Source organism: Lygodium microphyllum, chromosome 3, assembly GCF_053477565.2.
Source record: "Lygodium microphyllum isolate KBCC chromosome 3, Lygodium_microphyllum_v1.1.10, whole genome shotgun sequence".
Taxonomy (NCBI): domain Eukaryota; kingdom Viridiplantae; phylum Streptophyta; class Polypodiopsida; order Schizaeales; family Lygodiaceae; genus Lygodium; species Lygodium microphyllum.
In genome coordinates this window covers 56,624,251-56,641,450 of record NC_141137.1, presented here as the reverse complement: position 1 = coordinate 56,641,450, position 17,200 = coordinate 56,624,251, and the positions used below count along the sequence as shown (strand labels likewise).

The 17,200-nt window shown below is 37.4% G+C and overlaps 1 protein-coding gene across 4 annotated transcripts in view; it reads left to right on the top strand.

Annotated features, from left to right (window-relative positions):
• LOC148038372 (CLP protease regulatory subunit CLPX1, mitochondrial-like) overlaps positions 1-5,533 on the top strand; it is a 44,650-nt gene extending 39,117 nt beyond the window's left edge. For all 4 annotated transcript variants that reach the window (XM_087671230.1, XM_087671239.1, XM_087671214.1 and 1 more), the window contains exons 8-16: positions 1,998-2,075; positions 3,151-3,207; positions 3,519-3,589; positions 3,685-3,784; positions 3,890-3,994; positions 4,085-4,147; positions 4,253-4,375; positions 4,487-4,645; positions 5,027-5,533. In XM_087671230.1, the coding sequence (XP_087527356.1) occupies positions 1,998-2,075; positions 3,151-3,207; positions 3,519-3,589; positions 3,685-3,784; positions 3,890-3,994; positions 4,085-4,147; positions 4,253-4,375; positions 4,487-4,645; positions 5,027-5,089 (819 nt within the window). In that variant the 3' untranslated portion in view covers positions 5,090-5,533. The remainder of the gene's footprint in view (positions 1-1,997; positions 2,076-3,150; positions 3,208-3,518; positions 3,590-3,684; positions 3,785-3,889; positions 3,995-4,084; positions 4,148-4,252; positions 4,376-4,486; positions 4,646-5,026) is intronic.
• Positions 5,534-17,200: the final 11,667 nt, after the last annotated feature.

Genomic DNA, 17,200 nt, shown 5'->3' with positions numbered 1-17,200 from the left:
CATGTGGTCAGTTGGCTCACTTCTTGGCAGAATGTCCTGATTGAAATAGTACCTTGGTGGACTAGCCTTATGGACCAAGATCAAAATGTGCCCCCTCATCTTGCTAAGCAATAGATGACTCAACCTATCCATTCTAAACCCAAGTAGCGGCTCCTCCTTTCTAGAGACATAGCGATGGACGGAAGCCCACCACAACAAAGGAAAAGCCAAGGAGAGTTGTGTGCCTTCAGCTTTTGCAAACCCTTCTTCATTGCCAAACCTCCTTCGTACTTTATCACCTCGTTGAGATAAATCATTGGATGCACCGATCACTAGAGTCCCTACCACCCCCAAGGATCTGCACCCACGAAACGACAGCAACAGCAACGGCATGCTTGTGACCCTCTAGCCTAGCTAGCTTTTGATGCTGTTGGTCGCGTCATTACTCCATGGGACTGCACATATGCAGGTTCTACTTCTCACTCTGCAGATGAACCTTCGTGCTCATGAGCTGCACCTTAGAGGCCTAACCCTTTTGCGGTGCTAGGAGACTTCCTTGAAGATGTTGTTTTGGAGACACTAGCAGCAAAAGCCCTGGCCCATGTAGCAAAATCTTGTCAGCACTCTTGAGCATGTTTGTGTATCTGGTCCTGTGGTGCCTCTTGCACATTCGTCATTTTGTGCCTATGAATCCATTGTACTTGGTTCCTATATGATGGCCTAGTGCCACACTACGTTTTGTAATCTTGTTTTCTTGTACTTTTTTTCGTAATTAGTATAAATTACCCATTATGAAAAAAAAGCGAGCTGAAATTGGCATCGTTCAACCTCTTGAATACATTTGAGGCTAGAAATCCCCACGAGCTGCATCAAAAGTATTAGGCTGCCTTGAAACACAGTTCAATAGGTTAAGGTCACACTGCCAAACTTACCCTAGAAATTTACCTTTTCCAAGGTTCTGAACTCAAATTTTTGGTCTTGTGTTTTTGCTTCAAGGTCTATACTTTGTTCAATGCCCATGTCCATCATTATCATGTTCAATGCCCATGTCCATCACTGATAATACAATAGTCACCATGCCTAGAGCTAGGGGTATGAGAATTTAGGTGTTTTAATTAAAAGTCCTATATGTGATTGGTTAAAAATTTGTGAAATGTTGATTCACATTTCACATGTGGTTGGCAATTAAGATCTTTGACTAATTGACAGCAAATGAACTTAGATCAAGATCTTACAGTCTGTTGTGAGACAACTCAAGGGATAGGCTATGCGAAATGTCATACAAGATTTGACAAAGCCCTCCGTTGGCTAGTTTATGAGTTTATACAAACTATTGGATGATGAGAATTGGGAGTTCATATAGGTGTAACATGTGAGGTTGGAGGAATTTGTTGCAACATCGAGGAGGGGGAGGGAAAGAGAGAGAATACACAAATTCCATAGCTCACATTATCCAAGGCTTTAAGTACAATACACACTCTCTCTCACACATTACGCTTATGCTCACTTTTGGATAGACCTAACCCTAGCTCTGTTTTATTGAATGTGTTCATATCGGTCTTGAGGTAGCTCAAGGGATAGGTTGTGCCAGATGTCATATAAAATTTGACAAAGCTCTCCTTTGGCCAGTTTATGAGTTTAAACAAACAATTGGATTATGAGAATCAGGGGTTTGTATATGTGGTAAATGTGAGATTGGGGGAATTAGGAAAGTTGAATGGCCGTTGTTTCTGTAGTGTATGCATTCTAAGCTGGGATTGTCTTTTTATAATCTCTCTTTGTAACCATAGGTGTATTATATTGAAATTATGTTGTCTTTCATTTGCTTGGGTCCTTGTTGAAATAGATCTAAATGTGAGAGTTTATTGTTATGGGTCTCATTCTAATGCCAAAGGAACATGCATTGTCTATCATGTTCCAGGGCTGGATAGAAGTATGCATAAGTGGAATTTGGATTCTTAGTTTGATTTCACTTGTGATGTTGAAATGTGTCTTTTTTTGTCTCTCATTTTGTTTAGGCGGAAAGTGTCAATATCAGTCGGGATGTTTCTGGAGAAGGTGTTCAGCAAGCGTTGTTAAAAATGCTGGAGGGCACGGTAAGTTCTACTTGAAAGCTTTATCTGTATTTGAAATCTTTCTAGTTGACTTCTGTGATGGGATTTAGTTGTATTCAGGACTTCAATAAAATTTAGGATTTTGAAGAATTGGGTCAGTGAGGTAGGCTTACAAGCTAGACTTGCCTCCCAATGTGAAGGTTCATCCGTCCTATCTTTCATGTTCCTCGACTGAAGTAGATGCTTAGAGCGTGCAAGTCCTGTTTGTTCATCACATGTGCTTATTGAGGTTGGGAACTGGGCATTGTGAGCTTGAGCGACTAGTTGGCTGCAACAAAAAGGGACCAAGATGAAGGTTTACTAGAGCACGCGGGCACAGCAGCCACTTGGGTCAGATTTGTAACTTTTGGGAGTGGAGAGCATGTGATCTGGGGACCACCATACACAAACAACACACTTTTGACCCTTGGGCAAGAGCTGCAGTAGATCATGGTTAGTGAAAAGGGGCTAGAGCCACCCACTAGAATGGCCACAAGCAAACCCCTTTGTATTTTGTTTCTGACCTGTCTTTGATATTGCCTGGTTGGCCAGACGGCCCTTCGTAAATATTTCTATTCATTAACTCAAAATCCTTGACCAAAAGTTCAAAAAAGGAGCTCCAATGGGACCCCTTCCAAGGAAGAGATCTCTCTTGATCCTTGGTTCAGTATGCCAGTCTCCAGACATTTCATACTACGGTGCTGCAGTCTGTGGCTCTATTGATGTCTTTTATGGTGTCGGAGTTGTTCCATTATATGGTCCTGCCAGTGTGGATAGCTATGTGTGCCTGGACAAGCACGTTGGCTCTGTTCTATGTTTCTGCCAGTGTGGATGGTGGCTTTAAGTATGGACAAGCTCTTTGGCTCAGTGGGGGTGGTCAGGACTAAGTTGAATCCTGAAGTTACATCTGTGAGATTACAAGGATCACAAACAGGGAATCAGTAGATAGATATGAAAGTTGGTAATAACTCATGGTTGGTCATGTGATTAACCTTGTTTTCTGGGTAGTAGTGATTGGTGCAAATGATCAGAATGTGCTTTGTTACTTGGCATTGATGAGATGTGGCGAATGATGCAGGTTGTAAATGTGCCAGAGAAAGGGGTGCGCAAACATCCAAGGGGAGACTATATTCAGGTTTGTGCAACATTTTTCACCTTAACTGTAATTACATCAAATGCGTGTTGCCTTGTCCTTCATCTCAGTTTTCTCACTGTAGCATCACAATTCTTCAAGTGTTTAGTTTCGTGTGTAACTTGGATCAGGCTCTTAATACCTAGCTATTTCATGAGTATAAAGCCAAGACAATGTTAATGTCCACTGCACAATACCAATGCAGAATAGTTTAATAATCCAAATGTAGGCTACATATCAAGAGAGTTATCGAGTCTTTTACCTGTAAGAAAGTCATGTGAGTCATGGATGAGACATCATTTTTTTTCATCCAGATAGACACAAAGGACATTCTTTTCATTTGTGGAGGAGCTTTTGTAGATCTTGAAAAGACTATTGCTGAAAGGTAAACACTCTTAAGTTTTATGTCCTTCACATCCCTGCTTGGATTATGTGAATGTGAACTTTGTGCTTTTCTTAAATTGCCTCATGGTGTAACAGGAAACAAGCTTCTTCAATTGGTTTTGGAGCTCCTGTACGGGCTAACATGAGGACAAGTGGTCATACAAATGCTGCATTAACATCTTCATTGCTTGAATCGGTGTGCTAAATCTATCCTTAGCCTAATTCAGTTGCTTGACCCTGTACCTGCTTTCTTTGGGTTTGTGTTTGCTTCCCTTTAATTATGGTTTACTGGTTGTTTCAGGTCGAAAGTGGTGATCTAATTGCATATGGATTGATACCAGAGTTCATTGGCAGGTTCCCTGTTCTTGTCAGTCTGGCGGCCTTAAATGAAGATCAATTAGTACAGGTATATAGATGACTTAGATACAAATGGATCTTGTATTGCTTGTGCACATTGTCAAGTGATTTAATGCTAGTTGTCTTATATGAAATGCAGGTTTTGACAGAACCTCGAAATGCTCTTGGCAAACAGTACAAGAAGATGTTCTCAATGAACCATGTGAGGCATCATGAGCACTCAGATATACAGCATTTGGTTGCATGAATTATTGGATTGCATATTTTTTTTCGACGATTGTAAATGTTTTAAGAACGTTGTGCACAGGTAAAGCTACACTATACTGAGGGAGCGCTACGAAAAATAGCACAGAAGGCAATGGCTAAGAGCACTGGTGCTAGAGGACTTCGCTCGATTTTGGAACAGCTTCTGATTGAGGCTATGTATGAGGTGATCTATTTAGTGCTTGCCCTGAAGCATTTCGGCTACTTTTTTGCAAGTCTAAAGTATTTGCACCTTGTAGGCTTGCGACATAAGAGACTTCAAATTTTGGTGATACAGGTTCCTGATGTGACAAGTGGTGTAGATAAAGTAGATGCAGTGGTTGTAGATGAGGAGTCGGTGGGGCCTCCAGATGGCCAAGGAACGGGGGCGAAGATCTTGCGAGGGCATGGGGCCTTTGAACGATACCTGTGCGCACAGAGACAGAAAAATGCGCAGGTATGTCCAAGATGTATGCTAATGTGAATCATACAACAAAATGACAACTTTTTTATTGTTTCTGTATCTCCTCTTGGTCGGAAACTTGTAGTAGTCCTCAAAGCCATGCGCTTGTTGAGAGTTCATTTCATGCTTTTCTTGCTGGAACATGGTTCAGGATGCATTTTGGGATTTTGCTTGTATGTTTTGTACGATTTCTTGGTTTCTGTTAGGGGCCGCTTTCATTATGATTTGGAACTTGAAATCAAGTCAATAAAATCAACTATCTGCCCATGACTTCCAAAGTAGTGGATTTTGACAGCTTAGAGAGCATCCAAGCATACACTTTATGGTGCTGGTACGGAAGTGGCCCCATATTAATTATTTTAGTTTTCTGGTCAGGTTTCTGAAGATGCAGACACAGAGATTGAGTCCGATCTTCCAGCACGAGCTGCAAGCATGTAATGTGTCCTAAGAATTGTACCTAAGCCAGGTGTAATTTGGCCCGATACAAGCGATTTTTAGGTGCTTGGCACTTAATTGCACACCTTGTACAGTCAAAAGTCTTAAAAGCATGGTGAGGTGGCAAAGCTTGCCCTTTGAGGCTTTATATTTGCACGAAAGCATGTGCAAAAGTTAAATGAACTCATTGTCGATTCATTCCTCATAATATGTGGCAGCCTCATAGAGTTGAAAGCCACCTACCCTTTCTGTACATTAAAGTAGCACATTAACTCGTTAATCATGTACAGAAATTCTTCTTTTGCTCTTTCCTCTTTCCTGTTTCATGGGCTTCAATTCTTTCATGTAAAACCATCAGTTTTCTTGGTTCTTGACATGAGCTTTGCTTTTGATGAAACTATGTCATATTAATATTACTCAAAGAGACGCTATTTTTTAAAGTTACAAGTACTTGAGTTTGGTTTTGAGCTCACAACATTGATAGTCACACCACAAGTGTCTGTGGTATTTGGAATTTTTGTTATGCTGCAGGCTTATGGCTACTTTTTGTTGGGGGGAATTAAGAAAAACTAGTAACCTAGTAGGAAAAAAAGTTTTCTTATTCAACTTTAATTAAATTTGATAGTTTAAACCACCATTTCAATAGATAGATATTGACACACACCTGACTCGAGCCTTCCTGCATGCCCAATTACGTGCTTGTGCATGGCCACAATCCCGTGCACGCTGACTCCAACTCCAAAACACCTACACATACAGTTGTAAACGAGTATGTTTGATTCTAATCCACCATATCTTGTAACTAGTGTAACTCATTGATTTGTTTTTGGTGCCTTGTTTGGTCTAAATGCAAGAGGAACCTCTGGAATATCAAAATGATTATTTTGACTATAAAAACGATTTTGACATCCTTAGCTAAGACATACTTTGTTTGAGCATGATTGCAAATCCTATGCAGATTAAGGTGTCTTTCCATTAATTTTGATTGGGATCTACAGAACTTGATGCATATCCTCTCATTGATTGCGTCTATAAGCATAAGATTCATCTTTTAGTGTTTCAATATAGAGTTTAAATTAATTTTGATTGTATGTGGTAATTTGAGGAAGTAATATGAAACACAATAAAGTATTAAGTGAAAGAAGGAAATTAGTAAAACTACAAGAAGATGAAACAAGACCTCCACATGTAAAGCAGAAATGAAGGAACTATATATGCGAAATACATAGTCATGGTTATGTACCATACTAAAAGATCAATAAATAGCAAATGGATTATTCTAGACAATTATTAAAATATAAAAGACTAAAACATTGTTACAAAGCCCACATAAGGGAGGGATGAGATGCATGCAAAAACATTTGTTAATACATAGTATGGGCATATGTGGCTCATGCTCTTGTATTGTTTGTAATTGAAACACTAGTCCATATGATGATTCAATTGGTATAAATGATCATTCTTGAAGAGCAAAGATAGGCCTACATCTCTCTTTGTTATGTTGGTGGTGTATTGAAGCATATTAAGAATGCAAAAACATGTAGCCACTTCGTTTATAACTCCAATACTTTATCAAGATTCACTTAAGGTGATTTAAGTATATAAAATTATCCTAACGAAAGAGAGCTTCTTCCTTCACAAAGTTAGAGACTATTCCCTCCTCCAATGTTAATATTTGATTCACAAAAAACCCTCGTCAAGGCCTAGAAACAATCTTTTTCTTTCTTATGAATGTATGTCAATTATTTGGCTCTCTTGCAAAGTCATGTACATGACTATGTTTATTTCTAGACATGAGCTTGTAATGTGTATGAAAGTACAATGTGTTTGTTTTGTGTAAGTGGGGTATTTGTTAATTACAAAGTATAATGTGTTTGTGTGTGCACCAAAGCACGACATGCCTATGTTGTGTCGATAGGATATTTGTCAATTGATAAACTTCTTTGCACTTTGGTAATGATATTTGGTGGGAGATTGTTTGCCCCACATGCAACTCATCCCCTTTATAGAGACACTTTGCATGTGGTGATATTGTGCTTTGAGTGGTAATATGTATAATCTGTTGATGATTCTTAATCTAGGCAAATGCCAATAATATATCATGTGCGATATGGTGAAAATAGAGTTAGACGTTATTATACATGCAAAGCACTATAGATTCTCTACATTAGCACCTTGTCATTTACCAAAATGAGATGAATATATCTTCTTTGTTATGGTGGAATATATAAAAGTTGACGATGATGATGTACAAATGATATATATGCAAAGAAGAGAGAATGCAATATTTGAAATCCCCTATCACATGTGAAGCATTATAGATTCTCTATACTAGCACCTTGCCATCTATCAAAATGAGATGAAGATACCTTCTTTGTTATGGTGGAATATACAAAAATTGATGATGATGATGATGTCCAAAGGATATATATGCAAAGAAATATTTGAAATCTCCCTCACTTCCTCTTGGGGTTTTGTAGCCATACTATGGTGTTGCTACCAGAAACACCTATACAAGGAGTAGTGACTATGAGTCCTGCTTGGTTTCCACTCTACGTGTGATTCCCTATACCCAGTGGTGAACCCTCTTATGTGCGGCATTACGAGGGTGTAGTCTTGGGATGTGCCTGTGTTGTACCATTTCTTTGATTGAATAATACAAGAGTATACCTTGCTCTTACATGTCGTGTTACCTTTTTGTGCCGTGCTGAGTGAGTGACGGGTGCAGATGAATTACCTCCCCCCCCCCCCAACCCACATGTATGCAATTTGACAACTTCTCTTGTTCTCATTATTTTTGACACATTTCATGTTTGTGCCATACATTCAACACAATCTCTTTGTCTCTCTCTCCATGTACACAATTTGACTTGAGAAACTGAAATAACTAGTCTTGTTCTTGTCTTCTATTAACACATTCTATTTTTGCACCATATTTCCAAGACAATAGTCCTCTCTATTAGCCCTATAACACATCTCTCTCTCTCTCTCCCCCATCAAATTAACCCTATAACACATTTAAAAAGCCCCCAAAATTTCATTAGATATCTTAGTGTACTAATAGCTAAGATATTGCAAGTTTGTTATTTAGGGAAGTTTACTACTTATGTATAAATTTTATGGATGTAAGATATGTATTATGATTATTGGATGTGTGCACTATGGTTAGCGTGTGTGTATTGTCTACTGTTTTGTAAACATACTATAAAATGAGTGATTATATACAAATTTCTTTTTAATGACAACATGATGCTTCATTTTGCATGGGTACTCTTAATAGCACTATGTAAACACAAAAGGTAGCATTCTATATGTTAGATCCACCTAAGCAAAGTGCAAAATGCACAACAATTTGATTATGAGTGAGCCCACCCTTACATGGCGCAAATATTATTAGTAATACATTGATCATTTCCTTGAATTCCCTATACATTAAAAGTGCACCCAACCTATCATTAGGGAGTTTTGGGGTCCCAAAAATTCCTTTTAGGACGTAGAGAGAGCGTGTTCTAGACCAATAGGAGTAAAGCCTCCATAACAGAATCCCTATTTTTAAAAAAGAAAAAAAATATTTTCTTAAAAGATATAAAGGGTCTTGTCCACTTCACATTACTGCCATGATCATGATTGCAGGATAATCATATTAAATCTAAATTCAAATCACAAAAAGTTGGGTGTTTTAAACTTTCCATTTGCCCTTTTCCCTCCTTATTTGGCTTGCGCGCCCTCCCCCCCCCTCTCTCTCTCTCTCTCTCTCTCTCTCTCTCTCTCTCTCTCTCAGCCATGGATGAAGATGTTCGACGTTCAACAAGGCATCCAAGCTCTTAGACCACACTCATACTAGTGTTTAATTAATTTCAAAATGATGAGAAATGGAATCATATTTGATTTAACTTCTTTAATGGCAAACATTTGTGTTAAAAATTTTTGCAAGTATCAAAGAAGAGGAGAAGAAGAGTATACAATATAAATTTATCGAAGTAAATCTTTCTTTACTTTCAATACATTTTCAAGTATTGATATTGAAGCAAATCTTTGTGCTTTCATCATAATTACATACAAAAGTATTTACAAGGTAATACAAAAAAGTTATTGCTTTTTATGAGGAATTTTCCTAAAAGAGACATCCTTTTTAGGAGTTCTTTAGGCTTTCTTTGGTGCTTTAGTTGCCACAGGTGTTGAGAATATTCAGTTGCTCTCCATTTTCACACTCTCCATGGTCTCTTTATCTCTTTGGTCAACATCATTTTTAATATCTTTTTAAATCTTGTTCTTGCCTTGATTATCTTTCTCTTGTTGTGGTTGGATGCAATTGATAACTATATGGTTCGATAGTAAAACTTAAAAAATCTAAATTATTTTACAAGTAGCAAAAGTTTAAATGATGAAAGAAGCCTTGAATCATTGTACTTACACCTTGAGATTTCCATGGGATTCCTTCAACGAATTAATGAAATAACATTGCTTGGCCTAGAAAGTTTGGCCAGCTTTGAGGCATGATAAATATTCTAATATAGTTATCTAGGATTATACTTTATCTCCTATTAGTTGATTTTGTCCTTACCATGCTAAAAATGATTTATATTTTGTCCTACCATGCTAACATTGATTTATAAAACAATTAAAACAAGTTGGAAGCTCTTATTAGATCCATTTTCATTGATTGCTCTGCCAAAAATGCAATGTAAATGATGGAAATTTTTTTTGGATCTATAGTATCCCATTACTACTTTACAAATTCAAATCCATACAGAAAATTCTTAAGACTTAAGAATTTGGTGATTTTGTTCCCATTTGAGCTCAATAGGCCCAAAAACCCTAAAAACAACTGTAAACATGACCCATTTAAGCTTTGGATAAAGTTTCAAGGTTGTTGTTTTACACTGTCTTATGAAAAGTGAAATACTAAAGAAGTAAAAGTGGTGTAAGCTACCATATTTGTGTTTCATGAGACAATGGTGAGGAAGGACAATGTGTCTTATGAAATGAGAAACACTAAAGAATCAAAAGTGGTGCAAGTTACCATATTTGCATTTCATAAGACAATGGTGAAGCAGGATAATGTGTCTTATGAAAAGCGAAGTACTAACAAGGAGAAGTAGTACAAATCATCATATTCGTGTTTCATAAGACAATGGTAAAGAAGACACAAGATTATAGGCTTCAGTCCTTGGCTTGAGAAACATGATTTTTAGCCCGTAACATGCATAGATCCCCAAAAATTGTGTTTCTCAAGACAACTAGCTAGCTAATTATTAGTCCCACTAGTAGCTACCCATTTTTAAAGAAAGTAAGGCTTGTAAGGATTGAAATCCTAGGTAGCAATTTATTTAGCAATAATCAATATCAAAGCTCCATAAAAGATTGGGAGATGGAGATTAAAATCAGAGATTTTGACTTGTCCCAGTGGTTGATATCTTCTAAGAGGTATGCACTTGCCAAAACTAGACTTTTTCTCATGCAAAACAGGTTTGGAATGCAATGAACTATGTCCTTGCAAATGTCTTGTTTGAAATAATGAGCTCTTTTATATAGGACTTCTCAAAAGGTGGTCTATAGCCCTAGATAATAAAAAATAAAATTTCAAAAATGTACACACTTTTCAAGGCCAAAATTACTATTTTTTCTCTATTTTGGAGTCTTTTTGTAAACCGTTTCTTTTCATTCTCAACTCATTTCTTTAGACACTCGAACAACATAATTGTGTGCACACACTTAAGACCTTAGACCTACAAGTAAGATATCCTCTCAAATGTGCTATTTGCTGAAGGGAATGAGCCCGGAGTGGAAGCAATATCTATGGTGGAAGAAGTAAGAGAGCAAGAGCAAGAGACACAAGATGTGAGAACTCCAGTAATCACAATGTGTGATCCACCTTTCCTAATTCAAATGTCACTAAAAGAATAAAGAATGAAGTGACACTGATGGGTGTGCGCCACCTACATTGTATAGATGTGTGGATATTGTCAGTGTAACTAATATATGGTAGCTAGACACAAGCACATTTACCTCCAACCTCCTCCCACTTAAAGGAAAATGTGCTCCTAGTGAGGGGAGAATGAGAAAAAAGTGACAAAGTACAAATGTACATAAGTACAACAGGATGAGGAAAGATGTCATCTCATCTGACACCCATCAACTTCCTAAGGAAGGAAAAATGCTCTAATGAGAGACTTTTGGTGAGTAGATTTGCATGATTTTGGTTAGTTGAGATATTGACAAGTTCAAGGGACTTGTCATTTTGGTGAGTAGATTTGCATGATTTTGGTTAGTTGAGATCTTGACAAGTTCAAGGGACTTGTCATCAATGACCTCTCGGATAAAGTGGTGATGCACCTCAATGTGCTTTGTCTTCACATGGAAGATGGGGTTCTTTGCTAACTAAATAACACTCATAGAATTCGAATGTAGTGTAGGAATCACATTAGTAATACCTAGGTTTTCCACCATACAACCTAACCAGAGAGCCTCATTGCAAGCCTTAGTGGCTGCAATATACTTGGTCTCGATAGTAGAGAGGGTCTTGCATTTTTGCACTATAGACATCCAAGAAATAGCACCTCCAGCAAAGATGAAGACATAGCTAGAGGGAGGTGGATAATCAGAGTTAGTGTACCCCATGACCATTGTATCCTGGCCACCATAACATATGCACATATCTGCTGCGCCTTTCAGGTACCTCATGATATCCTTCATGACATTCCAATGTTGTTTGCCAAGTGTAACCATATAGCATGCCACAAATCACACTGCAAATGCTATGTTAGCACGAGTGGTTATCATGGCATACATCAAATTTCTCACTATGGATGTATAAGGAATCTTTGCCATCTCAACCTTCTGCTCATCATTAGACTACTGTAGACAATCGGCTTGACTAATCTTCACATGAGAAGGAAAAGGACAACCAATAGGCTTACCATCCTACAAATGAAACTGCTCAAGGAGGGGAGGGATGGTGGTCAATTGATGCTCAATACCCCATTCATTTGCAAAACTGTTCAAAAGCTTTCAAGAAATACTCATCCCCATTATCTGCCCTTAAGTATTTCAGCCTATACCTAGATTGTTCTCAACAAGAGTAAGCTAACGCTAAAAATTAGATAGGACAAATGATTTTTGCTTAATAGGATAAGCTTAGACCTTATGTGAGTAACCATTAAAATGAAGGTGACAAAGTACTTTGCAGCACCTAGTGATTGATAGGACATGAGACCACGTATATCCGAGTAGACAAGAGCCAAAGGCTCACCTGTGCACTTCATGCCAGACTTCTTATGCATACTATGTGTCTGTCTACCATATAAACAATGATCACAAGACTCAAAACACTTATAGGTCTAGGGGTGGAAGATATTGCAAACCGGTAAACATTTTCATTCATTTCAAATACATGTGCCCAAGGCGATGAGACCAAAGAGATACATGTGGAACTATAACTATAGCCAAAACATGGCCAACTGACTGGATACAAGCAATGGATAGAGGGTACTAGACTTAGCATCATGTGCAATACCAAGATTTCCATGGGTAATCTTCCATGAGGAATCACCAAAAGAGACAAAATAACCAGCATCATCCAAGATGCTAGCAGAGATAAGGCTCTTTGTGAGAGTGGGTACGTGACGTACATCATGAAGAGTGAGCATGCTGCCTAAACCAAAATGTTGGACATCACCAATACCAACTATCTCTAATGCCAGGTCATTATCCATAGGTCATTAGCAAACAAATAGATCCAATCATACTGTGATAGGAGTGAAACAACTCTCTATGAGGGGTCACATGAAAGAAAGCCCTTGAATCTATCAACCAACACCGAGTATATCCTAACGAAGCATCAATCACAGCTGCGAAGCATCCAAGGAAGAGGTTGCCAATATGAGATCATCAAACACATCAGGCTACACCACATTAATCTCCTCAATCTTGATGCTAGAGTTGTTAGGAACAATGTTATGATCATCATTCTTATCTTGCACTTTACCCTTTCCCTTTTCCTTATGCTTATTGTCACACATTTTATGGCACCATGGTGGTTGAATATGACCTGATTTCCCACAATACTAACAAGTAAGACCAGACTTATGACCATTAGACTTACTGCGAGATCGTCCACGTGTCCTAGACTGAGACCTTTGAGAGCCTCTACCATAGCCATTTCCATCTTGTTGGCCTTGCATAGTCAATGCATGTGACGCACGGGAAGCATCTACTTTCTTTCTGTTCATCTCTTTTGTTAAGAGGGCACTCTTAACATCCTACAATTTCAACCCATCCTTTGAGGTATTAGCACATAGAGCCATACAGAAAGTGTCTCATGACTTAGAGTACCAGGAAAAAACAAAGGATGCAAAGGATCCTTGAACTTAATATCTTGCGAAGCTAGATGGCCGATGATGGAGTGAAACTCATTTAAATGTGCAGACATAGAAGTCACTCCTTCATGCAAAGGTCCATCTATTATTTCAACCAATACATTTGAGATGTAGGACTTTGCTTGTCATAAAGATTCTTAATCTGTGTCTAAAGCTCATACATAGTCTAATCGTCAGTCAAACATTGTAGTAAACCTACTTAGAGCGATAAAATGATTGTGGACTTGCATAGCTCATCCAGCGCAGCCCAATCCTTAGCCCAATGTTTTCGAGTTTGCCGCCCTCATTTTTTAGTAGTCTAACATGCAATTTCTACACTAAAACTTGCCATATCAGTGTTTTCCAATAGCTGTTATTGGTCCCATCCAATTTTCAATATGAAAGATAGCAGTGTCATGAGAACCATTGGCCATAGTGAGACCAAGCAAGTGCATAGAAGGGAAAAATAGACTACCGATTAGCCTCAAAACCACTATCAAATCAAGTTGTGGACAAGAAAGACTACCAAGGTAATAGCTATCCACAAATTGCAATCAATATATTGTCAAGTACAAGTGATTACCCTCATAAAGAATGCATAGATAAAAAATGATAAAGTTTTGTAGTAAATTACATCAATAGGTAATAGCATAAAGACTACCAAGGTAATAGCTATCCACAAATTGCAATCAATATATTGTCTACAAGTGATTACCCTCATAAAGAATGCATAGATAAAAAATGATAAATTGTTGTAGTAAATTACATCAATAGGTGCACAATCCACTGTGAGCAATCAAAATTAAGAAGCCAAGAATAACCGGTATTGAAGATTGTCACAATTGAAGTGTGTCAGTAATAACCATGCATGCAATAGGCATAGATATCATGCATAGGGTAGGTCTCAAGAGTAAATGAAGAGAACTGCTAGATGCATAATCCACTGAGCAAAGATCAATACATAACCCAAAAGCATATAAATACCGCGGACAACACCTTGACAGACATAAGTGTGAGATCCAAGCAAAGAGATCAAATCAGCCTATGATAGGGTAATTGCATCCAACACATATCAAGAGAGCATGTACATGCCACAATGAGTCCCACTATCTCATTGTAATACACTCAAGCTCAACTACAAATATCGAGTGCTCTATGTAATATCCAAGTGTCAAGTAGTGATTCCCATTGGAACAAAAGTCAAATTCCAAACAAGCACAACAAGCTCAACACATTATGTGTGTGACATCTAGACATCCAATATCCACATGACAACAACTGAAAGCATGGGACCCAAGTAGTTGACAAGGCTCTTATTGTGGCATCCATAATAGTGAATGACAACCAATGTTAATAAAGCCAAGATCAAATCTCAACTCAATAGCCTGTTAGGAGCACAACCACGCATGTAAGATCAATGGTATCTCCTAGTGTAGCATCCAAAGTACTAAAGAAGCATCCAATGGCAATAGGCATACAAGATCATTGATAAAAGAGTATGCAATCCTACTATTCCAATGAGGAAATATGTGAGAAAGCTGAGACAAATTTGTGCTCAAATCAGTTCAATAGATCTCACATCAATGCCATATCATCCCCCAAGTATTTGGCATCAATACATGTGCATATAGGGAATACTGAGAAGCATGTACCAGCTCTAAACAATGAAGTAAAGCCTTCACAAACCTATCGATAGTAGGTCTATTGCTATATACTATAGTGAACTAAAGTGTATGAGCTCAAATCTGATGTCCAATGCTCAATACCAATTCCAAGGGTGCCCGAGGAGTTGGGGAAAGAGGACCAAAGTGAACTGGAGTACACAACAGCTAGAGGAGATGCCAAATAGGGCCAAGAAGTGGGCAACAACACTAGGCACAATTCAAGTTGTTGTTGCTACTCCTACTACTATATTTACTGATGGCAATGGGGTGGGAAAGCACTTTGGAGTGCTCAAACAAGCCTATTCGGGACCTAGAAGAAGCTCACACAAGCTGGAAGAAGCTAAATATCAAATCTCATCTCAAATGAAAGAAGCCATGGCTGCCATTGAAGAAGAACTGAAGCTTTCAAGTCGGGACTAAAGTAAAATGAAGGGAAGAGCTCCTTGATATCAGATTTGATATCACTTGAAGGGAGTGAGCTCAGAGTGGAGGCTCGTGGAGTGGAAGTAAGAGCTATGGTGGAAGAAGCAAGAGAGCAAAAGCAAGAGACACAAGATGTTGGAACTTCAATAGTCACCATGTGTGACCAATCTTTCCTTATTCAAATGTCACTGAAAGAATAAAGAATGAAGCGATAGTGATGGGCGCCCATCACCCGCAATATACAGATATGTGGGTATTGTCAGTATAACTAATACACGGGTGGCTAGGCACATGTACCTTTATCCCTAATATTTACTCCTTTGAGATATTATGAAACAAAGTTTATTTCCTAGATAGATTAGAATAAATATTTACATATTATATTTTTTTACAATGTGTGTTTGAAACTAATATTGAGAAACTTCTCATGTAAATATCTTTTGAAGTCTTTCGGTTCAAATAAAACTTGGTTATTTCATGAAATACAAAGAATAAATGCCCAACTAATAGTGTAGATTTATATTATGCATGACTTATAACAAGATTTGATCCATTTAATACTTGAAATCTAGTTTTTCCTCCTTGTCTTATGAAATGCAATTTTAGTTCATGACTCTGTAGTTTGTTTCCAAGAAATTCACGTTTCTTACAACAATCTAGCTTTTTCTCCCTTGTCTTATGAAATGTAATTTTAGTTCATGAATTTGTAGTCTATTTTCAAGAAAATTGCATTTCTTATAAACATTCTAAAATTTTCTCCCTTGTCTTATGAAATGCGATTTTGGTTCATGTTTTTGTAGTTTGTCTCCAAGAAATTCATGTTTCTTACAATTGTCTTACTTTTTGTATGGGTTTTTTTTTTGGGACAGAGACAAAGCACACGTAAGTATTTGTGATAAAAATTGACAAAAAGAGGTTATTCTATGAAGGAATGAATTGATTGAGGAGATAATTAATTTTATGCTTTTTGACTTTCTTCAAAAATAAATTAATTCATCTAAGTTCAAGGATATTAAGACAATATTGAATGTTCCTTTGAACCTTCAAGATATTGTGGAGGATCTTATTGAAAAGCTTCAAGTTTTATGGAATATTATATTATAAATGAATAGAGCCTTACAATTGATAGCTATGTACATTACAGTAATTCAAGCAACTAGTGCTCCCAAGATAACTCTTATTACCAACAAAGTGGAACCTATTAATGAGGAGTTCAATCTCAAAACATCTTGAAAATCAAATGAATAGATTTGTTGTTGACAAAGTAGGAAATTCATCTAAGTTTAAGTATATCAAGGTAAGGTTGAATGTTCCTTTCAACCTTCAAGAGCTTCTAGAGGATCTTACTGATAAGCTTCAACTTTATAGAGAAGATTATACTAGGCATATAGAGAGTCTTGTAATTGACAATTATGTGCATTACACTAATTCAAGTAACCAAAGATTTCAAAGAAAACTCTTATTATCAGGTGGAATCTCATTGAAAGTAGGTTAACCTTTATCAAATAGTATGTCCATGGACATGCTAACTAGCACAAATTTGGCATGTGAATTAGCCAAATCTAAATATTATCCAAAAAGCAAAATTGTTACATCATTGGAAAACTCTTCAAACAAGGAGTCTTCATGTATAATTTATGAAACATTATTATTTTATTTGTAAAATTTAT